At 41.2% G+C, this 26,894-nt stretch overlaps 1 protein-coding gene across 2 annotated transcripts in view; it reads left to right on the top strand.

Moving 5' to 3' along the window:
- The window catches only part of tmem132e (transmembrane protein 132E), a 779,639-nt gene that overhangs the window by 664,308 nt on the left and 88,437 nt on the right, over nucleotides 1–26,894 (top strand). For both annotated transcript variants that reach the window (XM_072589443.1, XM_072589444.1), the window contains one exon: nucleotides 16,814–17,090. In XM_072589443.1, the coding sequence (XP_072445544.1) occupies nucleotides 16,814–17,090 (277 nt within the window). The remainder of the gene's footprint in view (nucleotides 1–16,813; nucleotides 17,091–26,894) is intronic.

Genomic DNA, 26,894 nt, shown 5'->3' with positions numbered 1-26,894 from the left:
GTGAAGAAGTTTTTCCTCATCTCTGTCCTAAATGGCCTACCCCTCTGGTTCAGCACTCACCCATCAGCGGAAACAAGTTTCCTACCTCCAGAGTGTCAAATTCTTTTATAATCTTATACATCTCAATCAAATCCCCTCTCAGTCTTCTAAACTCAAGGGTATACAAGCCCAGTCGCTCCAATCTTTCAACATAAGATAGTCCCGCCATTCCAGGAATTGACCTCGTGAACCTTCGCTGCACTCCCTCAATAGCCAGAATGTCTTTCCTCAAATTTGGAGACCAGAACTTTACACAGTATTCCAGGTGCAGTCTCACCAGGGCCCTGTACAGCTGCAGAAGAACCTCTTTGCTCCTATACTCAATCCCTCTTGTTATGAAGGCCAGCATGCTATTAGCTTTCTTCACTACCTGCTGTACCTGCATGCTTGCCTTCATTGGCTGGTGTACAAGAACACCCAGATCTCTTTGTACTGCCCCTTTACCTAACTTGACTCCATTTAGGTAGTAATCTGCCTTCCTGCTCTTGCCACCAAAGTGGATAACCATACATTTATCCCCATTAAACTGCATCTGCCATGCATCTGTCCACTCACCTAACCTGTCCAGGTCACCCTGTAATCTCCTAACATCTTCCTCACATTTCACCCTGCTACCCAGCTTTGTATCATCAGCAACTTTGCTAATGTTACTATTAATACTATCTCCTATATCATTAATATATATTGTAAAAAGCTGCGGTCCCAGCACTGATCCCTGCGGTACCCCACTTGTCACCACCTGCCATTCCGAAAGGGAGCCGTTTATCACTACTCTTTGTTTCCTGTCAGCCAACCAATTTTCAATCCAAGTCAGTACTTTGCCCCCAATACCATGCGCCCTAACTTTGCTCACTAACCTCCAATGTGGGACTTTATCAAAGGCTTTCTAAAAGTCCAGGTACACTACATCCACTGGATCTCCCTTGTCCATCTTCAGAGTTACATCCTCAAAAAATTCCAGTAGATGAGTCAAGCATGATTTCCCCTTCATAAGTCCATGCTGACTCTGACCTATCCTGTTACTGCTATCCAGATGTGTCTTAATTTCATCCTTTATAATAGACTCCATCATCTTTCCCACCATTGAGGTCAGACTAACTGGTCTGCAATTTCCTGCTTTCTCTCTCGCTCCTTTCTTAAAAAGTGGTACAACATTAGCCACCCTCCAATCCGCAGGAACTGATCCTGAATCTATTGAACTCTGGAAAATAATCACCAACGTATCCACGATTTCTAGAGCCACCTCCTTCAGTACCCTGGGATGTAGACCATCAGGCCCTGGGGACTTATAGCCTTCAGACCTAACAGTCTCTCCAACACTAATTCCTGGCAAATATAAATTCCCTTCAGTTCAGGTCCTTCATCCACTGTTACCTCTGGGAGATTGCTTGTGTCTTCCCCAGTGAATACAGATCTGAAGTACCAATTCAACTCTTCTGCCATTTCTTTGTTCCCTGTAATATATTCCCCTGTTTCTGTCTTCAAGGGCCCAATTTTAGTCTTAACCATTTTTTTCCCTTTCACATACCTAAAAAAGCTTTTACTATCCTCCTTTATATTTTTGGCCAGTTTATCTTCGTACCTCATTTTTTCTCTGCATATTTCCTTCTTTGTAATCCTCTGTTGTTCTTTAAAAGCTTCCCAGTCCTTCGTTTTCCCACTCATCTTTGCTATATTATACTTTTTCTCTTTTGACTTTATATGTTTCTTAACTTCCCTCGTCAGCCACAGCCACCCCTGCCTCCTCATAGGATCTTTCTTCCTTTTTGGAATGATCCTGCATCTTCTGCATTATACCCAGAAATATCTGCCATTGTTCCTCCACTGTCATCCCTGCTAAGGTATTGAACGATTGAACTTTGGCCAGCTCCTCCCTCATAGCTCCATAATTCCCTTTATTCAACTGAAATATTGTCACTACCAATTGTACCCCCTCCCTTTCAAATTGCAGATTGAAGCTTATTGTATTATGGTCACTACCTCCTAATGGCTCTTTCACTTCGAGCTCCCTGGTCAATTCTGGTTCGTTGCACAATACCAGATCCAGAATTGCCTTCTCCCTGGTCGGCTCCAGCAACAGCTGTTCTAAGAATCCATCTCGGAGGCACTCCACAAAGTCTCTTTCTTGAGGTCCAATACCATCCTGATTTTCCCAGTCTACCTGCATGTTGAAATCCCCCATAACAACTGTAGTAACATTTTTGTGACAGGCCAATTTCAGCTCCTTATTCAATTTACACCCTACATCCATACTACTGTTTGGGGGCCTGTAGATAACTCCCAAGAGGGTCTTTCTACTCTTTGAATTTCTCAGCTCTATCCATTCTGACTCTACATCCTCAGATTCTAGGTCCCCCTGCGCAAGGGACTGAATATCATCCCTTACCAACAGGGCCACCCCACACCCTCTGCCCGTCAGTCTGTCCTTACGATAGCACGTAAAGCCTTGAATTTTCATTTCCCAGGCCCTGTCCACTTGAAGCCACATCTCAGTTATCCCCACAATATCGTAGCTACTAATTTCCAAAAGAGCCTCAAGCTCATCCATCTTATTTCTAATACTTCATGCACTCATATATAGTATTTTTAATTTGTTACTGCCCTCACCCTTCCTATCAACCCCTATTTCACTCAACTTTACGGCATGATCCCTTTTTGAGTTTTCTGCTTCATTGATACCATTGTCTTTCTTTACTTCCCTTGTTCTAACTTTCCTTTCAATTTCCTTCTTAAACTTCCAGTTTGTCCACTCCCCCCCACCCCCGCTATTTAGTTTAAACGCAGCTGTGTTGCAGTAGCAAACCTGCCTGCCAGAATGCTGATCCCCAACCTATTAAGGTGCAAACCGTCTCTTTTGTATAATTTATGCTTACCACAAAACATACCCCAGTGATCCAAGAATTTAAATCCTTGCTTCCTGCACCAATTCCCCAGCCACACGTTCAAGTCCATTATCTCCCTGTTCTGGCCTCTCCAGCCCAAGGAACTGGAAGCAAACCGGAGATAACCACTCTGGACGTCCTGCTTTTCAGCCTTCTTCCTAGTTCTCCGAAATCCCGCTGTAGTATGTTCCTCCTCTTCTTCCTGACATCATTTTTGCCAACATGTACCACCATCTCTGGCTCTTCACCTTCACCCTTGAGGATTTCCTGCACTCTGTCTGTGATGTCCTTAATCCTGGCACCAGAAAGGCCACACACCATCCTTAAATCCCGCCTGTTGCCACAGAAACCCCGTTCAGTTCCTCTCACTATGGAGCCCCCTATTACCACGGAGGCAGCCTTGCCTGTGCTTCCTCTAAAGGATATGTCACTACATCTTTAGAGTAGACAGGCAGGAGGCTGGAAGAACATAGCAAACTATGCAGCATCAGGAGGTGGAGAAGTCGATGTTTTGGGTGTAACCCTTCTTTAGGACGTCTTTGAATCCTGAAAAAGGGCCATACCCAAAATGTTGACTTCTCCACCTTCTGATGTTATCTGACTTGCTGTGTTCTTCCAGCCTCCTGCCTGTCTACTTTGGATTCCTGCATTTTTTTTTGTCTCTAACCAAGTTTGTTCCACTGTGAAGTCTCTTCAAAGGGTGCCCACTTTGAAGAATCTTTCTGCTTCCCTCAGATATTCACTCAGTGAGTCCCTTTCTCAGTGCCACAACGCCATGATCTCCTCAGCCCTCCAGCTCTTTGACCACACAATGAAACAAAATATTTTTTGTCCTGAAGAAGGGTTACACCTGAAACATCGACTTTTCCACCTCCTGATGCTGCCTGGTTTGCTGTGTTCTCCCAGCCTCTTACCTCTCTACTTTGGATTCCAGCATCTGCAGTTTTTTTGTCACTACTTCTTTTGAGGCACTGGAGGAGATATGTGACAATCACACCCACCTGCCTACTGAGACGATGGACATGTCTCTGATTTTTTTAAAAATTGACTCATTGGATGTGGGCGTCACTAGCTGAGACGGCATTAATTACCCTCCCTAGTTCCCCTTGAGAAGGTGGTGGTGAACTACCTTCTTGAACTACTGCAGGAAGTTCCAGGATTTTTGGCCCAGTCACACTGAAAGAACAATGTTATACTTCCAAGTCAGAATTGAGAGTGATTTGGAAGGGAACTTCCTGATGGTGGTGTTCCCATGTACCTGCTGCCCTGGTTCTTCTGGATGAAAGCGTTTGTGTGCTTAGGGTATGCTGTCTAAGGAGCCTTGGTGAATTTTTGTAGTACATAGCATCATTGTCATAGTATCATACAGCATGGAAACAGACCCTTCAGTCCAACCAATCCACGCCGATCATAATCCCAACCTAAGTTAGTCTTTTCCTTGCCCATAGCTCTCTAAACCTTTCCTATTCATGTACTCATCCAAATGTCTTTCAAACGTTGTAATTGTACCCACATCCAGCATTTCCTCAGGAAATTCATTCCACACATGAACCACCCTCTGTGTAAAAAAATTGCCCTTAATGTTTTTTTAAATCTCTCCTCTCACCTTTAAAAGCATGTCCCCTGGTCTTGAAATCTCTCATCATAGGGAAAAAACAACTACCATTAACTCTATCTGTACACTTCATTATTTTATACTTCTATAAACTTCTATCTGGTTACCTCTCAAGCTCCTACAGTCCAGTGAAAAAGTCCCAGCCTATCCAGCCTTCCTTTTTCACTCAAACATTCCATACCTGGCAACATCCTGGTCGATCTCTTCTGAACCTTCTCCAACTTAATAACAACCTTCCTAAAACTGGGCGACCCGCACTGGGCACAGTATTCCCAAATCCCGTCCCTGCCTGACCAGATCTCGTCACACAAGTCTAACATCAGACATGCCCCACCTTAACTCACCACCAAATGCCCAAGATCCAGTATCACTCTTCCACCCACACATCCTCCCCTACTCACCCACCTGTGACTCTACACCTCTCACCCGCCTGTCACCTTACCTCTGTCTTCCAACTTATCCCTCAACCATCCACCACCCAACACGTCACCACCCAACTGCCACCCTATCCCCTCTGACTCACCTACCACTCTGACCCTTATCCACCTGACCCCTATTTATCGTCATACTTAACCTCTCTCCATAATATTTCACTGAGGGTTTAGACATTTAAGCACTTCACTTACAATGGGAGTTCCATTGTAAGGAATATGGCTTCTGACCTATTAGGTGAGACATTAATGTTTCAGCATCTCTGCAAGATGATCATGATCATCTCCAGTGAACGCCAGGATCCTCTTCTCTTAAGGGTTGAGGAAATTGATCTTGGATGTCTCACCACCTGTCTTAGCTCTCTTGGCCTTATTATTTTCTCCTGGAATGAGAGAAAGGGAGCAATTAAATAAGCTTAAAGAGTTTGGCACATGTGTTAGTGCTGGTTCCAGTTGGTGTCAAAGGTGGTGAGGTGACCTGAATGAATGAGTAGGCAACTCAGAGCAAGGTCCATTGGGTGGGGTAGGTTGCTTACGTGAAAGTGAGTGAAGTAAGATGCTGCATGCCAAAATGAAAAGGTTGCATCGTGAACATGGTAGGAACTGGTTGCAGTAGCAGAGAAAAAGTGAGTGTGAAATAGCAGAGGGAAGATGGTAGCACTTAGCCTGGCAGAACCAAGAAATTCATTGACTCTTTGCCCTGCATTGCTGGGTGTTCTGCTGGACAATTGAAACTAAATTGATCTGCTTAGCTGGTCCGTGCTGGCAGAGTCTGATGTCATGGCATCCTCTAATGGTCTTGGCAGAGGGGGGTCAGCTCTCTTCTGCATCACTCCAACCATTAGGGTGTTAAGGTCCCTGTTTAGCAAATCACATCACCAATTTTCTTTTATCTGCTATGCTCCAGGGAATATGTGCAGCAATGCACATGAGCTTCCGTATTTCAGCTCTTTCTTGGGTACACAGTAGCATTTTTAAAAAGGCCAGTTCTTCTAAGATATCCATCCAGAAGAGTTTATCTCCTGGCTATGGTGAGTGAAAAACTTCAGCGAGCTCAGAATGGGAGGGGCACCATAGGGCCAAGCAAAGTAGTTGATGAGGCAAGTTTGAGTTGATAGCATAAGAAAGTTCACTAGGCTTAACAGAAAGAAACCTTTCATGAAACTCAGCAAAAATGGCACTTTGCCAAAATAGGTTAAAGATTCAGTTCCATGTTTTTTAAATTTTTGATGACAAATGAATATTTTCTGCAGATAACATTGTGAAGGGTCTCATTAGAATATTTCATGGTGCGCAAGATTGAAGTTGATAAATGATTTTGGAAGTTCTGATACATGTAACAGCAAATCACAGGAGCTGGAATAAAGTTATTTTCATTGTAATAATTTTTGAAGTCATTGATACATAGGCCCATGAAGTCTTGTTTTGATAAAGTTTTTTTTAAATTTGGAGTACTTTCTTGTATGCTTTAAATTATCTGATAAATCTATTTCATTTATAAAAGTCAATTAATCATTTGTATGGAATTTTGTCAAGGAATTATGTTGTGCTGCAGGGACAAGATGGTATAAAGTATAAAATTCTCAAGTAAGTTGCGATTTATTGGAATGCTATTAAAAAAAATTTTTGAAGAGGTATAGGTAACTTGGTCTGAGAATAGAAGCATAAATAGTCAAAGGTTGAAAACATTAAATGGCATGTTATTAGTGCTTTAAAACTGCAATTACCATCAAGTAAATGTACTATAGTATGCAAAGGAAGAAATCATTTAAATTAGTTGCTGCCAATGTATGAAGTTGATACTGTTTATTTAGATTTTCAGAAGACATTGAATAAAGTTGTGAATATGAGACTTTAAAGATCAACTGTCATTTGATTAATATCAGATGGGTGGAATAGGTTGAAAACTAACTTTTGAAGTGAAAGAAAAAGATGATGAGTAGATGAGATTGGAGAGATTATTTATGGGCCTCATTATTTCTAAGCAATGGAAGAGAATATTTTAACAATGCATAATTTGCTGATGACATCAAACAATACCCAAGTTGCTTCTGATAATGGCAGTGATCACTTGATGTCTCAAACTTCGCCTATAAATTGTTTTCTAATTTTAGAAATGCTATAATTATACAGGATATCGCCAGTAAATACTACTCCCATTTGTGGGAAAAGCTTCCCTGGCCCATCTCTCAAGTATAATCAGAACAAAAATAAATGAAACTCTAAATTTAATCCCAAAAAAAAGTATTTATTTTGTATGTTTTAATTAAAATTAATTAAATGTTATTATTAAAATTAATAGTTATCATATTTTTGAGGCTAAGTGGCAAGTTACAAGTCAACGTCAGGGTTAGTGATTTGACATGTATTCGTCATCCAAAAATCTGAAAGCCTGGGGAAACAGACCTTTAACTATCCTTATGGTTTCAGATGCACTGGCTAAAAAAAACTGTGGCTCAAACCTACTGATTAGAAGATGGTCCTTGTAACAGTGTATTCTGAAAGATGCGGCACGGTGGCACAGTGGTTAGCACTGCTGCCTCACAGCGCCAGAGACCCTGGTTCAATTCCTGCCTCGGGTGACTGACTGGGTGGAGTTTGCACATTCTCCCTGTGTCTGCGTGGGTTTCCTCCGGGTGCTCTGGTTTCCTCCCACAGTCCAAAGATGTGCAGATTAGGTGAATTGACCATGCTAAATTGCCCGTAGTGTTAAGTAAAAGGTACATGTATGGGTGAGTTGTGCTTCGGTGGGGCGGTGTGGACTTGTTGGGCCGAAGGGCCTGTTTCCATACTGTAAGTAATCTAATCTAAAACAAATGCACCATAGGACCTTTTGGATATCCTGATGCAACGTCTCTGCAGCAACTAGCCAGGGGGATTAGTTTCAAACTGGTAGTTACCTGGAATCTGGAACCCACCAAAAAGGTTAGAGTCAGAATCTTCAAAAGTTAGAGGATTAAAACTTGTACTAATTCTTGAATAACTATAAAACTGATTCACCTGAGAAACCACTGATCACCCACCCAACCCCAATTCAACTCCAACAACCCTTGTATTGACTTGATGTAGCGTCTTCCTTCTCTAAGATCCACCCAACAAACCTGACCCAACCTCGTCACACAAGTTTAACATCAGACATGCCCCACCTTAACTCGCCACCAAATGCCCCAGATCCAGTATCACTCTTCCATCCACACATCCTCTCCTACTCACCCACCTGTGACTCTACACCTCTCACCCTACCTCTGTTTTCCAACTAGCTGCTTATCCCTCAACCATCCACCACCCTAACACATCACCACCCAACTGCCAACCTATCCCCTCTGACTCACCTACCACTCTAACCCTTATCCACCTAACCCCTATTTATCTTCATACATAACCTCTCTCCATAATATTTTACTGAGGGTTTAGACATTTAAGCACTTCACTAATGGAAAAATGTAGCTATTGCTGGAAAAGGGGTATAACTTGGCATCCTCCAACGATCCTACACTATGAGCATTCAGCTGGGCAGCAGGTACACAACACATTTTTTGAAACCTCCAGGATGAGAATTCAATATCTCTGGTAAGATAATATCATTTACATTGAATGAGTAAATGATAAGTGCACATGAATTGTTGGAAGTGATTTTAGATCTGATTTTTACCTATTACTGAGGTATTAAGGATATTTTCATAAAAGTAATTCAATGAAAAAGTACCAGTGTCCATTTCAAGGTGTTTCATAGAACATTTTCTTTGTTAGCTCTCGTGAATGATCTCACCCAATTCTCTGCAACTTGCTTGTCATTTCAGCATATCACTGTGTTCTCTAGCCAACATTTCTGTTGCAGTGTTCCAGCGACCTTAAAGAACAACATCTCATTTTCCACTTAGGAACCCTGCAGCCTCTGGGACTCAACACCGAGTTCAATAACTTCAGAACCTGATTCCATCTTTCCATGTTTTTTACTGACACCACACGTGGTCATATGATATTGGTTCCTTTTAGCACAGTCACCCATTCCTGTATATGCCTAGCTCCATTATCATATTATATAGGTAACATTCAGCACAGCTAACTCATTTTCTCATTCTTGGCTCTAATTATCACTTATTAAACTTTTCTCCTTGTTTACCTACCCCATTTATATCTCACTCGCTCTCTGGACTCTGTCTCTTCCTTTCTTCTCACCCCAACTTCAGTTACAGCATAAATACCACGTTTTCCTACCTACGAAGAGTCAGCAGACTCAAAACAATAACTGCTTTCTTCCCACTGCCAGAAGCTGCCAGACCTGCTGAGTTTCTCCACCAATTTTTGTTTTTGTCTCTGCAAATCGCCTCATTATTTATGCACCGCACTTCCACAGGACCCCACTTCACCTATTATACACTCAGCAATGGCTAAAAATATTCACCCACACTTGGAGCACCTGGGATTCCCAGTGCTCAGATATCCAGCAGGTCAAGTGCTGCTGCCCTTCTCAATGCACAGTGCAATGAGAGGGAAGCCATAAAGAAAAGCTTCGAAGGATATAAATATGGCACATATGACAGTTCATTATAAATACAAGTTTACATTTGTACATATATTGGTAATTAACATCATCACATGCATGATCTACTGTCATTTAACTGAAGCTTTAAGAATCAAGTGCATAGGCCACCATTCCTTTAGTACCATATCAAATCATAGGCCTGTTTACTGGAGCTCTACGCTCACACAGATTTGCTAAATGTGATACTAATTATCACAAATGACGTGTGTTGATGGAATGGAAAGCTTTTCTGTTGATGAAGTTAGCTGCTTTATGATATGACCCTCTCAGCATAACATGTGTAAAGTCTATAGCACCCTGCACCTGGATTAAGACAACTATGTTAGCAAAGCCTACTGCTCATGCTATAACACTGACCTTGCCATGGAGTAATGAAACGAAGCAGTGTGATCTAGCACAAACTGCATTGGTAAGAGCCTTGACACGTTTACAGGTTGAGGATTAAGAGATCCCTAGTGAATCCTTGAATGCAGCCCATTGGATAAGAGTTTACTACAATTGCCAACATGATGGCCACTGGGATAGGATGGCCACCTAACCTCCTCAGGTCTAGATCAAACATCACCAATTAACATAATTCTGTGACAGTGTCCCAGAACATCCGCAATCTGCGTAACACTGCACGTCATTCACCTGTAGAAAATTACATTGAAGCTGATGTCCTGAGGGGACTTTTACCTGCGATTTCTTGATGTGGAGGCTGTTTTGAAGCTGCTGGAGGTTGATTATACTCCGAGGCTTCCTAGTGCATCTGTGCCGAATCAATTTCCTTGTGTCTTAATTGAATTGGCCGCAGTGAAGATAACTCCTGATGTGGATGAAATGAACTTGTATGGGGAATTTCAGAAGCTGAACAGGCTTTAGTAATGTGAGCGGTCAATATTCACATCACTCACAAATGACAGTTTAGCAGAGACCTCCATACTGTGAGACATGAAGACTTTTACATCGATCTTCCATGTAAAGGTGAAAGTATATATAATTCTGATAGATATAACACAAGCCATGTTGTCACCCAAATACTGTAGGAAATTATAAGCATGGAGGATTACTGATACCCTTTCCCCTAAACCTCCACCCATCCCCCCACATCACCAAAGAACAGCGTCATTGTTTGTAAGAGCAGGTTGGCGAAAACATACAGTTCAAGGTGAGAGGAAATCAGGTCCATGTCAGTATGCAGCCTATGAGACCTTGGATTGTGTTTTTTTTCTGAATAGTGGCCCATATGTGACACTTTTAGTTTATTTATTTGTAATTCCTTCTGCCTTTCAGAGATGACTATGGTCTATTAGTATTGATTAATGGCATAGTCAAGGTTGCTTGTGACCAGGATTTGTATCCCACATTGTTGGACCCTGCTTATATTTCACAAGCTAGGTGCAATGATTCCAGCAGTCTTTATTCTGTACTGCATAAATATCTGATTGGGAAATTGACCCTTGACAGGCCTTATATCACTCAGAAATTGAAGTCACCTGCTGAAACAAATAAACCTGCTTATTCTGCCCATTCTAGGTGTGACCATTTCCATTTTCCATTTCCCTTGCACATTTGCAAATCGCAAGAGGATGGAAGACAGCACAGGAAGCACTTGGCAGAGTGTGTAGCCTGGTTGTCAAGGGCACTCTGAACCTTCATGTTCCTTTCTACCTTGCACTTCTTCTCAACCCTATCAATATTGAGTTTTCACAACTTCTCACCCAACTCCTTTATTTGCATCTTAATTTTCCAATATTACTCCTTTAACACCAGCACTCCAAAGTAGCCATTGTGCTACACACTCTCCCTACTCAAGCCAGAGTGGTTGTGGCCATCATTGGCCCCTCTTCTAACCCCCTGCAATAATCCACGTCCTCCAATGTGTTAACACCTCCCACCCCTTATGTGTTGAATTACCTCCCTTTACAAGTATTGTCCCCTCTGCATCTAGTATACTGCCTCCAACCCCAACAATTGGCTTTCGCAACTTCCATAAAACAACTGTTGCCTTTAAAACCTGCATTAACTTTTATTGTGCAGACCTTGGGGTTTGACCATGTACCACGCAGCTGACCAACTTTAATGGATGAGTCTAAGTGATGACGTGACCAGACTGCAGCCAGATCTCTGTGCAATTCTCTGACTGACTTACTCGCCTACAGGATTGAACGTGGGCCGTTTCCACCCCCCCCCCCCCCAAACCCCGCCACCCTCCAAAGAGCTCCAGTGATACAGTTCCCTGACCCTGACTGCCCTGAATGTTTCATTGACCGTGTTCAAGCCCTGGATTGAGACTGGATGCTGCCTTTGACTGACCATGGTGGGACTCCCTGACTGATGTCAATCCACCTAGACTTCACTGAGAATTGCACTTCTTAGACTTTGAGATGGGGCCATTTGGCTAATGTAAGCGCCATGTGTTTAAACATAAGCTCCTGGCAAATATTGGAGATGTGACATTGAACATTACAGTGTGACATTGAAAATTAATACAATATGTCCACCCCTTAATGGATTACTACTAAAACAATATGGCAAACTGCCTGGCTTTGTGTCTGCGCAAACCAGTGATACAGTGCACAACTAGTGTGAGCCTTTAAGTTCTGAATGAGGCAACAATGCACAAAATCACAAGGTGAGACAAGGCAAGGCAGTGATTCTCTTGAGTGTTGAAATAAGCGCAAAATGAATGAACATTAAGAGACCAAGTGAGGAGCCCTGAGGTGCATTCTAGTCCAATCCACGTGTTGGGTGTTTGTTACAATGCAGAAGTGTCCTGAGAGCAACACTACATTAAATGGAGAAATTGCTGGAAGTGCTCAGCAGGTCTGGCAACCTCTGTGGACAGAAATCAGACTTAAACTTTCAGGTCAAATGACCCTTCCTCACGGATAGATTTTTGATCTGTCTAGCAGGGATAATCCAGGTAATTACAGACCTGTGAGCCTAATGTTAGTTGTAAGGAAGCTACTGGAGAAGATACTAAGGGAAAGGATATATACCCATTTGGAAGAAAATGGGCTTCTCAGTGATAGGCAGCATGGTTTTGTGCAGGTTATGTCTTATAAACCAATAGAATTCTTTGAAGAGGTGACAAAGTTGATTGATGAGGGAAGGGATGTAGATGTCATGTACATGGATTTTAGTAAGGCATTTGATAAGGTTCTCCATGGTAGGCTGATGAAGAACGTGAAGTCGCTTGGGTTCCAGGGTGTTCTAGCTAGATAGAGAGAGAACTGGTTGGACAACAGGAGACAGAGAGTAGTAGTGGAAGGGAGCTTCTCAAAATGCAGACCTGTGACCAGTGTGTCCCACAGGGATCCGTGCTGGGACCACTGTTGTTTTTGATATACATAAATGATTCAGAGGAAGGTGTAGGTTGCCTCTTTAGCAAATTCACAGATAACACTAAGATTGGTGGAGTAGCAGACAGTCAGAGAATGCAGCAGAATATAGATAGATTGGAGAATTGGGCAGAGAAATGGTAGATGGCATTCAATCCAAACAAATGTGAGGTGATGCAGTTTGGAAAAGGAAATTCCAGAGCGAACTATACAGTAAATGGAAAAGTCCTGAGGAAAATTGAAGTACATAGGGATCTGAATGCTCAGGTCCATTGTTCCCTGAAAGTGGCAACGCAGGCCAGTAGAGTGGTCAAGAAGGCATACGGACAGGGTATTGAGTACAAGAGTGGGCAGGTCATGTTACAATTGTATAAGACTTTGCTTCGGCCACATTTAGAATACTACGTACAGTTCTGATCACCACATTACCAAAGGATGTGAATGCTTTGAAGAGGGTGCAGAGCAGGTTCATCAGGATGTTACCTGGTGTGGAGAGTGCTAGTTATAAAGACAGGTTGAGTGGATTAGGATTATTTTCATTGGAAAGAAGGCAGTTGAGAGGGGAGCCTGACTGAGGCCTACAAAATCATGAGAGTTGTAGACAGGGTGGATAGCAAGAAACTTTTTCCCAGAGTGGAGGACTCAATTACTAGGGGTCATGAGTTCAAAGTTAGAGGGGAAAAGTTCAAGGGAGATAAACATGGAAAATTCTTTACGCAGAGGTTGGTGGGTGTCTGGAATGCATTGCCAGCAGAGGTGGTAGGAGCAGGAACGATAGCATCATTTAAGATGTATCAACACAGATACATGAACGGCCAGGGAGCAAAGGGATACAGATCCTTAAAAAATAGAGGATATGGATTGGCGCAGGCTTGGAGGGCGGAAGGGCTTGTTTCTGCGCTGTAATGTTCTTTGTTCTTTGTTTATCCTTTTAGAACTGAGGAACAAGTAAACTTGTTAAAAAATAACTTTAAAAAGGACACAAAAATAGTCATGATGGTAACTGATTGCTAAAAACGTAAGAAAATTTTACTTTAGACAGTGGCCTGAATTCTCCTGGTTTCCTGGCCAACAACTATCTCTCAATCAAACGCTTCCAAAAACGAAGTCAAAGAGTGTGGTGCTGGAAAAGCACAGCCATTCAGGCAGCACCTGAGGAGCAGGAGAGTCGACGTTTCAAGCATAAGCTCTTCATCAGGAATTGTTCCAAAAACAAGACCAACCAATTATTTATCTCATTGCTGTCGACTATGCTTTATATGTGAAAACTGCTGCGCTTTGCCTAAACATAAGTGACTACACTTCAAAGGCAATTACTTAGCTTTGAAGCACTTCAGGACGTATTAAAGATAGGAATTATGTTATATAAGCACAGTTATTGAAGAGACTGGCTGAGGTTGTTTTCTTTAGAGTAGAGAAGATTGAGGGTGGATCTGTTTGAGGTGTACAAATTATGAGGGGCATGTACAGGAGAGATAGGAGGAAGCTTTTCCCTTTCGTAGAGGGGCTCAATAACCAGGGGCACAGTCTTAAGGAGCGGGACGTTAGTGGGAATTTGAGGAAAGGATTTTTTTATCCATAGAATTGTGGCTGTCTTCTATCGAGGAAAATTTATGCAGGAGCCTGACAGATTGATATTTGCTATTACTTACCAACTTTCATAGCTTTAGACTTTCCCAAAATGCTTTACTGTTAATTATTATTTATGTGCATAATCACTGTGATAATGTAAAAAATTTGAACATTAATTTGCAAAGCAAGTTACCACAAAAAACAGCCTGAAAATGACCAAATAATCTGTTTTTGTGATGTTGCTGGAGGGATAAATGTTGGCTACAACACTATGGAACATGCCCCCATTCTCCTATATAAGTAACCCAACAGGGCAGATGGAGCTTCGTTTTAACATCTTATCGAAGGGTAAGTTGGCAGGGCAGCCTAAGTGCTCGGGCGAATGGAGCCGTGGGTCACCATTCAATTGAGGCAGACGAGAGTTTAGCATCCAGGTGAGATCAAGAGAAGAAATCCAGTGATGTTACCCATCTCAAAAGAGAGAAATGATTTTCAACTGTCAACAGAGCAGATAGAGCCTTATTTTAACATCCCGTCCAAAATACATCCGTTCCCCCAGGACAGTACTCCCATATCTTTTAATTTTCCCCAGTTTTATTTGTGGACTGAAATGGGAAAAGGACTGTTTTAAAAACCAAGGATGATGGAAAGGATTGATTTTAAAAGCAAGTTACCTGACGCTCATTGTAGGTACTATTTTCACAGCCATTTTTTCAAGCAGTGGGGAATGTCTAGTTACAAATGAGCTGGAGCCAAGCCATGTGTACAAGTGGATCTTTAGCTGGTAACAATTGCTGTGATATGATTAACTGATTACTAGTTATTTGATGACGGAGCCTTTCTGTCTGCCAACAACAAAATAATTGGCTCTGAGGTAGCTGAAAAGTTTGAAGGTATGGAAGTTTAAGAGTGAGGCCATCAATCTTTGACGGGATAGGAACTGTTCCTTTTCTCTGCAGGAAAAAAACCTCGAGCCTGAAGAAAGTCATGTTTTATTTCCTTTCATCGGTTGCTGGAAGCTGAGATTTTGTAAATCTGAACCAGTTGCCCTGTGCCTCCTGCAAATAAGTGAAAAGAGCTGGAAAAGAAAAATGAAGAAACAGTTTCCTGGCAAGCCAAAAAGATCATTTCAGAGAACCCTGAAGACAGGGACCAATGAACTGCCTTTCCAGACTTTTCCTCCACTCATAACACCCATGTTTTTGTTTGTCTGTATCTGTCTATATGCATGTGTAGGAGGAGTTTATGAGAGGGTTAAAGTTTTAACTAGTAGAGTTATATGTCGATGAATCGTAATTGTTTCCCTGCATTTAGAATCTATTTATTTATAATAAATATGAATTCTTGTTAGGTACAGAAACTTGGTTGATGTGTCTGAAAACCTGAGTCGAAAAGACAGATAAAATTTTTAAAAATCTAATTTTTCATGCAACTCCAGGAATAGCAGGGCTTGATTTCCAGGATACTACCCTGGTGAGGGATAACACTGTATATTGTATAAGATGGCCCTAATTTCTGGAGTGGGACTTGAACACATACCCTTCTACACCTGGCTAATAGCTAATGCAGCCTTTTCTCCTTTTCCTTGTGCCTGTTGTCACAGTTGCTCCTCGTTACACAACTCAAGAGTAGGTTTTCTGGCCACAATGCTTTCCCATACAGGTGAAATTCTCCCTCTTTCATTTAAAATTTTTATTTTTTTGATTTTTTTGCATTTACAGATAAATGTATTTCAGTTTCCTTAACTGTAGAATATGATCTTCCTGCTTGTACCATAAAGTTACAAATTATATAGTTCCTAAGAAGGGACAATAGGCTTTTGCAAATAGAGAGAGAAAATTGATGTAGTGCCTCTTCAATTCACTTGCATGACAGTTTTGGAGTATAGCCCTTAGAGACGAGCAACGAGGTAGGAGAGAAAAATGCCTATAATCTACTGGCATACACATGCATAAATGTTTGGGAATGTTACCACCATGATATGTTGCGATACAATTCAAGATTTGTAATCCCTACATGGTGGTGAGTTCTAGGGACTCTGCAGGCTTTGGAGAGAAGCATTGATCAGAGGCTAGGCACTTCTCCACAGCAGCGAGAACTTTGATTTGCAAATCACTTCAGGTATAAAGCCATGTGACTCTCAACAGTTGTCTTTAGAACGACTTTGGCAGAAATCTTGAGAGAAAGCCTGTAGTCTCAAAACATTTTGGCCATTTGCATACCCAGTTGTTTGGCTGATGCTGCTGAAAGATCTTATTTTTGGCTTAGCCAAATATTGCATAGTCAGAGTAGCTGGAGGTGATGCCAAACGGCCTTTCATATAGCAGTAAACATTCTTTGCAAATTTCAATACATATGTTAATTTAACATTTGCTTTGATGTAAATGTGTTCTATTTTTCAGACCCACCCGTGACAGTGAAGATGATGATGAGGAAGAGCGAAGCAAAACACGAGGCTGCACTTTGCAGTACCAACATGCATTGGTGCGAGTGTTCACACAATTCCACACAACGTCCTCAGAGGGCACTGATCAGGTGATCACCATGTTAGGACCTGACTGGTCAGTGGATGTCACTGATCTAGTCAGTGACTTCATGAGAGTAGCAGATACAAGAATTGCACAGATCATGGAGGGAAATGTGCTGAGTGGACGTGAACCTGGAACAACTATGTTCAAGGTGAGTTTTTTTAACCTCAGAATTGTGTACCTGCATATTTTCTTTGATACTTTCAAGATAATAGTGCAGCATCCAGAGGAGGCTGAATTTACTTATTTGACATATATAAAACTGCAAACTTAAACTTGTAAAATATATCTAATATTGTAGAATGCAAGATGTGAGAATATCAGAGTATAGTGATCACCCAAACTATGTTGTTCTAATATATTTGACTGTCATAGCTTCCAAAATTCTCAAGTATTTTCTATTGGTGAGGAATTTATTGAAGTTGGTAGGTAGTTTTAAATTATGGCCCCTCTTGAAAAATCATCAGGAAATCAAAAGGAAATGACTGGCTTTCTATGCCTCAATATTTTTAAAGTACAACACACCATACGCACAGTATGATAGCTGAATTGTTCTGACATGTTTCAAAATACAATAAAGAACTGTAATTAGAAGATACGCATGTAGATAAATAGAAAAACAGAAGATTTTTAAAGTTCTGAAGAAGGGTAATTAGACTCGAAACATTAACTCTTTTCTCTTCTCAGACACTGCCAGACCTGCTGAGTTCGTCCAGCAATTTCTATTTTTGTTTGAAGATTTTTTTTAAATGACGAAGTCAATCCAGCCTTTAAACAGAAACTTGGTATAGTTTGTCATCCTCTTTTATTTATTCTCTTCATATGGACATTACTAACAAGTCTGATACTTCTTGCTTCTCACCCATTGTTCTTGAAACTAAGTGACTTAAGTATGTAAGTTAGCTTGCTGAGCTGGGAGGTTTGTTTTCAGATGTTTTGTCACCAGTGAGAGTCGGTGAAACACTGGTGGTATGTCCTGCCTCTCTATATGTAGGTTTTGGTTTCTTAATGTGGGCAGGGTGGGTGATGGCATTTCCAGTTCTTTTTTTCAAGGGAAGGTAGATGGGATCTAAGTTGATGTGTTTATTGATGAAGTTCTGTTTACAATGCCATGCCTTTAAGAGTTCTTGTGCATGTCTTTGATTCGCCTGTCCTAGGAGGTATGTGTGTCCCAGTCAAAGTGGTGTCCTTTTTTGTTTGTATGTATGGAAACTTGTGATAGTGGGTCGTGTCTTTTGGAGGCTAGTTGGTGTTCATGTATCCTGATGGCAAGTTTCCTGCTTGTGTGTCCAATGTAGTGTTTTTTTTACAGTTCTTGCATGATATTTTGTAAATGACATAAGTTTTGCTGGTAGTATCCAATGGATCTTTTACGTTCATTAATCAATCTAAGTGTGTTGGTAGATTTGTGGGCTACCATAATGCCAAGGGGTATGAGTAGTCTGGAAGTCATTTCTGATATGTCTTTGATGTTATGTAATGTGGCTATAGTTTTTGGTTGCATTGTGTCTGCTTGTTTGGGTTTGTTTCAGAGGAATCGGCAGATTGTGTTTATTGGGTACCTGTTTTCTTGAAAACATTGTATAGATATTTTTCTTCTGCTGTTTGTAGTTCTTGGTCCAAGCATCACGGGATGAAGAACAAAATAGAAAATTATTTTAGTTACTTAAGATCAATAACGAAAACAAGTACAACATATTGCACAGTACTTATGCTTTCAGGACTGGAGTTTGCTTGACAGCTGATATTTGTTGAATGGGTCTACAGTTGTTCAGGTTATTCTTCTTCCTCTGCTTGAACAAAGGTTGTTGTATTGGCTACTTTTTGAACCCACAGGCATATTTGAAGATTGAAACAATGGGCTAAATCTTCCCAGCTGCTGAATGATGTGGGCAATATCAAGTCAACTGAGAAAATATGCAAAACTTGGATAAATAAGATTCTCGAAATCAAGGAGTCTTAGAGATGTACAGCATGGAAACAGACCCTTCAGTCCAACCCGTCCATACCGACCAGGTATCTCAACCCAATCTAGTCCCACCTGGCAGCAGCTGGCCCATATCCCTCCAAACCCTTCCTATTCACATACCCATCCAGTTGCCTTTTAAATTTTGCAATTGTATCAGCCTCCCCCACTTCCTCTGGCAGCTCATTCCATACACACACCACCCTCTGAGTGAAAAAGTTGCCCCTTAGGTCTCTTTTATATCTTTCCCCTCTCACCCTAAACCTATGCCCTCTAGTTCTGGACTCCCCGACCCCAGGGAAAAGACTTTGTCTATTTATCCTATCTATGCCCCTCATGATTTTATAAACGTCTATAAGGTCACCCCTCAGCCTCCGATGCTCCACGGAAAACAGCCCTAGCCTATTCAACCTCTCCCTCTAGCTCAAATCCTCCAACCCTGGCAACATCTTTGTAAATCTTATCTGAACCCTTTCAAGTTTCACAACATCTTTCCGATAGGAAGGAGACCAGAATTGCACGCAGTATTCCAACAGTGGCCAAACCAATGTCCTGTACAGCCGCAACATGACCTCCCAACTCCTGTACTCAATAATCTGACCAATAAAGGAAAGCATACCAAACGCTTTCTTCATTATCCTATCTACCTGCGACTCCACTTTCAAGGAGTTATGCACCTGCACTCTAAGGTCTCTTTGTTCAGCAACAGTCCCCAGGACCTTACCATAAGTCCTGCTAAGATTTGCTTTCCCAAAATGCAGCACCTCACATTTAACTAAATTTAACTCCATCTGCCACTTCTCATTAGCCCATCTGATCAAGATCCAGTTGTACTCTGACGTAACCCTCTTCGCTGTCCACTACAACTCCAATTTTGGTGTCATCAGCAAACTTACTAACTATACCTCTTATGCTCACATCTAAATCATTTCTATAAATGACAAAAAATAGTGGACCCAGCATCGATCCTTGTGGCACTCCACTGGTCACAGGCCTCCAATTTGAAAAACAACCCTCTACCACCACGTTCTGTCTTCTACCTTTGAGCCAGTTCTGTATCCAAATGGCGAGTTCTCCCAGTCTCCCATGGGAAACCTTGTCGAATGCCTTACTGGAGTCCATGTAGATCACATCTATAGACAATAGACAATAGGAGCAGGAGTAGGCCATTCTGCCCTTCGAGCCTGCACCACCATTCAATATGATCATGGCTGATCATCCTTAATCAGTATCCTGTTCCTGCCTTATCTCCATAACCCTTGATTTCACAATCCTTGAGAGCTCTATCCAACTCTTTCTTAAATGAATCCAAAGACTGGGCCTCCACTGCCCTCTGGGGCAGAGCATTCCACACAGCCACCACTCTCTGGGTGAAGAGGTTTCTCCTCATCTCTGTCCTAAATGGTCTACCCCGTATTTTTAAGCTGTGTCCTCTGGTTCAGCACTCACCCATCAGCGGAAACATGTTTCCTGCCTCCAGCGTATCCAATCCTTTAATAATCTTGTATGTCTCAATCAGATCCCCTCTCAGTCTTCTAAACTCAAGGGTATACAAGCCCAGATGCTCCAGTCTTTCAGTGTAAGGTAATCCCGCCATTCCAGGAATTGACCTCGTGAACCTACGCTACATTCCCTCAATAGCCAGAATGTCTTTCCTCAAATTTGGAGACCAGAACTGCACACAGTACTCCAGGTGTGGTCTCACCAGGGCCCTGTACAGCTGCAGAAGAACCTCTTTGCTTCTATACTCAATCCCTCTTGTTATGAAGGCCAGCATGCTATTAGCCTTTATCTACCACTCTTCCCTCATCAATCCTCTTTGTTACTTCTTCAAAGAACTCAATCAAGTTTGTGAGAGATGATTTCCCACACATAAAGCCATGTTGACTATCTCTAATCAGTCCTTGCCTTTCCAAATCCATGTACATCTGTCCCTCAGGATTCCCTCCAATAACTTGTCCACCACCGACATCAGGCTCACTGGTCTATAGTTCCCTGGCTTGTCCTTACCACCTTTCTTAAACAGTGGCACCACATTAGACAACCTCCAGTCAAGGAGAAAAAATGTAATTGTCAACCAGGTATTTAACAATGAGATAAGAATCTTCTTGTGAGCAGTGAGAGGCCTACTTGCTTGTATTACCGTTAGTACCAAATCTCGCTATGCTGACCTGCATTTTCCCTATTCTCCCATACTCCAGATAGAAATTAGAAAGCAACAATTGACTTCGTGAAAGTCAGCACAGGTAGCTGTTAGTTCCACCTCACCGCTCACTCCTCCAGGATTTCATCACCGTGAGGCAGCATGGTAGCTCAGTGGTTAGCACTGCTGCCTTAGAGTGCCAGGGACCTGGGTTTGTTTCCCGCCTCAAGCAACTGTGTGGAGTGTGCATATTCTCCCCGTGTCTGCATGGATTTCCTCCGGGTGCTCCGGTTTCCTCTCACAAATCAAAGATGTGCAGGTCAGGTGAATTGGCCACGCTAAATTGCCCATAGTGTTAGGTGCGTTAGTCAGGAGTAAATAGGAGGAATGGGTCTGGATGGGTTACTCTTCGGAGGGTTGGTGTGGACTTGTTGGGCCAAAGGGCCTGTTTTCACATCATGATGATACATCTTTGACTCACTTGGATTGTGTTTTATATGACAATGATAAGCTCAGGGAATAAGGTTGTTATGGTCCAGACCATAACCTCAAAATATTCCAGACCTCAAAATATATTAAGAAGACACCCTAGACTCTAACTTTTCCTTATTTTAAAAGATAAGTGCCATACATTGTGTTCCAGATGCAATTCAATTGGTCGAACTACCAGTCTTGAAGCAAAACATTCTTTATTCATACAGTCTAGATAAAATACAGCAAAACAAAGAATTGGAATAATTTAACAGAATAATAGATTATTTTACTACTGGACAGTAACTGTTCCAATATAGTAACCATTCCATAAACACATCCCAAAATAACACTTCCAGGTCATTTCCTCTGGAAGGTAACTCAATAATTTATCCAAGTTTTTGAGAACTTCTACATTCTCCAGTTTAATTAGAGGAATGTCCAATTTAGAATCATCTGAACTTGGTTCTTAATTCTGGGTTGTAACCAATAATGATGTGGAGGTGCCAGTGTTGGACTGGGGTGGACAAAATCAAAAATCACAACACCAGGTGTATTTGAAATCACGAGCTTTCGGAGTGACGTCCAGCATCAGGTGTAGTGAGAGAAGGGCACACCAACACAGAGTGAACTCACTCCATTTACACCAACTGTATGATGTTTGATCTCTCTGCCTGTAAACTCTGAGGTCAGTGTGCCTTCTCTCATTGCACTGAATGAGGGAGTGTCCAACACAACCATGTTGTCCAGATATCTAAGTTAATCTAGTCCCATTTGCCAGAATTGGGCCCATATCCCTCTAAATCCTTCATATCCATACACCCATCCAGATGCCTTTTAAATGTTCTAATTGTACCAGTCTCTACCACTTCCTCTGGCAACTAATTTCATACACACACCACTCTCTGCATAAAAAAAAGTTTGCCCCTCAAGTCCCTTTTAAATCTTTTCCCTCTCACCTTAAACCTATGCTGTCTAGTTTTTGACTCCCCCACCCTGGGGAAAGTACTTTGTCTATTTACCCTAACTTTCCCCCCCCCCATGATTTTGTAAACCTCTGTCAGATCACTCCTCAGTCTCAGATGCACCAGCCTATTCAGCCTCTCCCTGTAGCTCAAACCTTTCAATCCTGGCAACATCCTTGTAAATCTTTTCTTAATCTTTTCAAGTTTCACAACATCTTTCCTATGGCAAGGAGACCAGAATTGCACACAGTATTCCAAAAGTAACACACAGATTTCTTCCTATCTGGCATTCTTATTAAATAATTCACCTCACTCAACTTCCTTTCAATTTGATAAGGCCTACCAAAACTTGCCCTTAAAAGGTTCACCTACTACTGGGAATATTACTAACACTATCTCCACTAGCAAAATTGAAAATTTTTTATTTCTTGTCTGCTTTATCACATACTGTGCTACTTTCAAATGCAATCTAGCTAACTCATCCACTCTATTTAATCTTTACCTAAAATTTGACACAGTCCAAATTGGTGGTCTCTGAACTCTGACTTACAATTTTTTTTCCCCCTGATAATTTCAGCAGTCCTCTCACATGCCCAAAACCTAATTCAAATGGACTGAATGTAATTGATTCATTAGTGCATCCCTATTGCGAAAAGTACAAATAGAATTCTTATATCCCAATACTCAACAGTCTTGATTATAAGCTCTCAACATGGTATTCAAAGTTTGGTGCCACCATTCTAATTCTCCCTGTGATTCTGGATGACATATGTGGTGGATTTGAATTGTTTGATTCCTAGACTATCCATAACTTTCTTGAATAATTTTGATGTAAAGTTTGATCCTTGATCGGATTGTATTTTTGTGGGTAGTCTGCATCTTGTTAAAAAAACGCAACTCTTCTGTAATCCTTTTAGCCATTTACTACTGTGTAGTAGAATGGCTTCTGGAAATCTGATAGACGTATCCATTGTAGTCAATAAATACTGATTCCCACTTCTTGTTTTAGGTAGGGGTTCTACGCCATCAATTAAAGAGGTTCGTCAAATGTGGGAATGGGCACAAGGTTCTTTTATTTTTCACTGCCAAGGTTCTCCAATTACCTGACACATGGGACATGTCTGGCAGAACTCAACCACATTCTTATGCAATCCAGGCCAATAAAAATGTTTGTATTTTTGCTCAAGATTTCCTTACTTTCAAATAACTTCCTACTGGTAATTCATATGCTATCCACAAAACCTCCTTTCTACGACCCACCAGTAATACAACTTGATGAATTTCTGTCCATTTTTCATCCACCTTAACATGTGATGACCTCCACTTCCTGATCAAGACATCATTTTTAAGATAGTAACATTCTGGGATACACTCAGATTCTTCTGTGCATGCATTTTTAAACAATGGCTACAGTTTTGACCTCTGCTGAACCTCTGAGGCTAATTTCTCCAAACTAAAAGTATCTGGTCTTGTTTTTTGTCTCTTAACCAGTTGATCAAACATCAGAAACTTCAACTTCCTTATCTTTAATCTTTAATTCTCCTGCTGTTTCCACCTGTAGTTTTACAACCTTGTTGCCACACCGTCAGCAAAAATCCCAGGATATACTTTCTGTAACACATCAGTTGCCTGATTTTTCCACTGGCTTTTCAACTACAGTTAGCATCACTCTCACTGTGATTCAGCTGTATCATTACCAAGGAGAAACTGTATTTCTGGAACAGAGACTTTCTCTATTACTGTTCCCACCAGATTCTCCAAACTCACGTTTATACAATGGAACAATGCTCTCCTCACTACAAATTCCACATTATTACCACATTTTCTGGCAATACTTCTTTTGAATTACATTTCTCTTCATCTCTCACCAAAGATTGAATTGCTCCACTATCTCTTAAAATCCTAAATTTGTTTACCTGCTCCTCCTGGTATGAGTAAACGTTACCCGTGCAACTAAATTCTTTAAAGAGATCTGGCACTTCTTTCTAACCCAACTACTGACCAGGTTATACAATCTTTGTAGTTTTTTTAGCTTCTACTGTGCTTTCCTTTACCACTTCAACAAACTCACTGGTTGGTCTTGTTTTCCCATATCCATTCTTCCCGGTGCTTCTTCTAAACTATCAACACTGCAACTTTTGTGGTCTACTTTATTCCAATAAAAATGCTCAGGTGTTTTCACTTCTCTTTCCCCCTCATTGGTTTTACCCTGTGATAGACTATCTTATTATCTCCTTTACCCTTACCACCTGATGATTTCTCTTTTCCCCAATTTCTATCCCTCACTGATTGAAGTTGATGTCAGAAGGCAAACTTTGATTTATGGACTAATTCATTATCATCAGCCATTTCAGCTGCTAATCTCGCTGTTTGACCTCTCTGCTCTTTCACATGAATTCTCACTACTTAAGGAAATGAATCTTTGAACTCCTCCAAAATAACCATCTAAGAGTGTTATATGTTTGATCCATTTTCAATGCCTTTATCTACCTATCAAAATTACTTTGTTTGATCCTTTCAAACTCCATGCCAAGTACATTTAACTAGGTTCCCTTCTTAGATTCCTAATACATTGTTTGTAGGTGTCTGGTACGAGATCATATACACTTAAGATGGCATTTTTCACCTCATCATGCACCCCGGATAGTGATAATGATGCAAATATCTCACGAGCCACATCTACCAACTTCATTTGGATCAACAACACCCAGATGGTCACCAGCCATTTCATTTGTTTAGCCACTTCCTCAGATGAAATAGAAAAGGCTTCTGCATCCTCCTCATTGAACTTTGGCAATGCTTGGACATATTTAAACAGATCACCACCAGGCCTTTGGATACGATGGGATTACTCTCATTACTGTCCTCATCAATACTCCTACCTTTCACCTCTATCCCCAGCATTTTTAGTTGACTTTCAGTTTTTAGTTCTAACCTATAAAGTTCAAAAACTCTTTCTCTCCCTTTCTTCTGCTTGGACCTTCCTTTACGTTTCTTTTTCCACTGATTTTGATTGTAATTCAATTTGTTTCTTTCCTTTTCATGTTTAAGCTAGTTCGTTTGCAAAGGAATGTTTCCAATGGCGTTTCCATAATCATAAATGCAGAGCTTTTGCTGCAATGATTTCCTCACAGGTACTGGCAACCCCAACTCCAGCTACTTTGCCAATTCCAAAAATGTTGCCTTGCTCACTTTCTGTAAAATACCCAGGAATTTTTCCAGGCTTCTTCCACCCGCAGGAAACTTAGTGGCTGAAAGAGCCATTGTTATACAAATCACACCCTATTTAAAACCAACCAGATGCAACACCTAAAAAGAGCACCAACACTCACCACTTTTTTACATTTGAGTCCAATAATCCTAAACCCTACCTAGAATTCGAGATTTTGATCTCAACAAGAGCCCTCAGTTTGTTATGGACCAAACCAAATCCCCTCAAAATGTATTAAGAAGATAGCCTAGACACTAACCTTTTTTTTATTTTAAAACCAAGTGCCAAGTGTTGCATTATAGATGAAACTTGATTGGTCAAACTACTAGGTTTGAAGCAGTACACACTTTATCATTAAAATACAGCAAAAAGTATTGGAATAACAACAGAATAATAGATTATTTAACTATTAAACAGTAACTGTTCCAATATAGTAACATCCCATAAACGCACCTTGGCAAAGTCAAATTCATTAAAATAGAGATTGTTTCACATGCAATTCTAGCAGCAGGGAGAGAACCCCCAGCTTTTACCTGGAACAGGGAGAGGAAAAACACCTTCTACACCCAGCTTCAAGACCCCAACAACAACTGTTACAGGAAAAACCAAAACTAAAAATCCAGGTTCTGTGGGAGCTTTACCCTACCCATTCAGGCTGCTTCTGTTGTTCCGATTTAGACAAAATAATCCAGTGCCTCACAAGCTGATACTTTTATCGGTTTTGAAGACAACTGCTTGATACCTCTGTCTCAGCCCTTCTTCATTTAAAAAATAATCAACTGGACCAAATACATCTAAAAGCCATAGTATTGTTACAACATAGGGAGATGAATAACTAAATAAATGGGTTCGGTGGGAATGTGGGGAAGCTTAAAGCTGGAGGGATTGCCTGGGAGGATGATGATTCAAGGGATCACCAAACAGAAGCCGATTCTGTGAATCATCCCGTGAATTTCCATCCTCAGCTAAACCACAAGTGTGCAATGGAGTTGACAGAATGAGTTTCATTCTGAGAGAGGTGCATTGTGAGGCACTTCAAAGGATGATAATATTAAACAGACACTCACAGTACAGGTGAAGAACATAACATCACATTCAAGATAACACATTAATCTGACTGGTATCTATGAAGCACAAGCAGTATCTTGTGAGCTGGATAGACTTGCCATGGTTGCCAAAGTAGCAATCCACTTCCAAAG

Source organism: Chiloscyllium punctatum, chromosome 19, assembly GCF_047496795.1.
Source record: "Chiloscyllium punctatum isolate Juve2018m chromosome 19, sChiPun1.3, whole genome shotgun sequence".
Taxonomy (NCBI): domain Eukaryota; kingdom Metazoa; phylum Chordata; class Chondrichthyes; order Orectolobiformes; family Hemiscylliidae; genus Chiloscyllium; species Chiloscyllium punctatum.
This window is presented reverse-complemented; position numbering and strand designations above follow the sequence as displayed.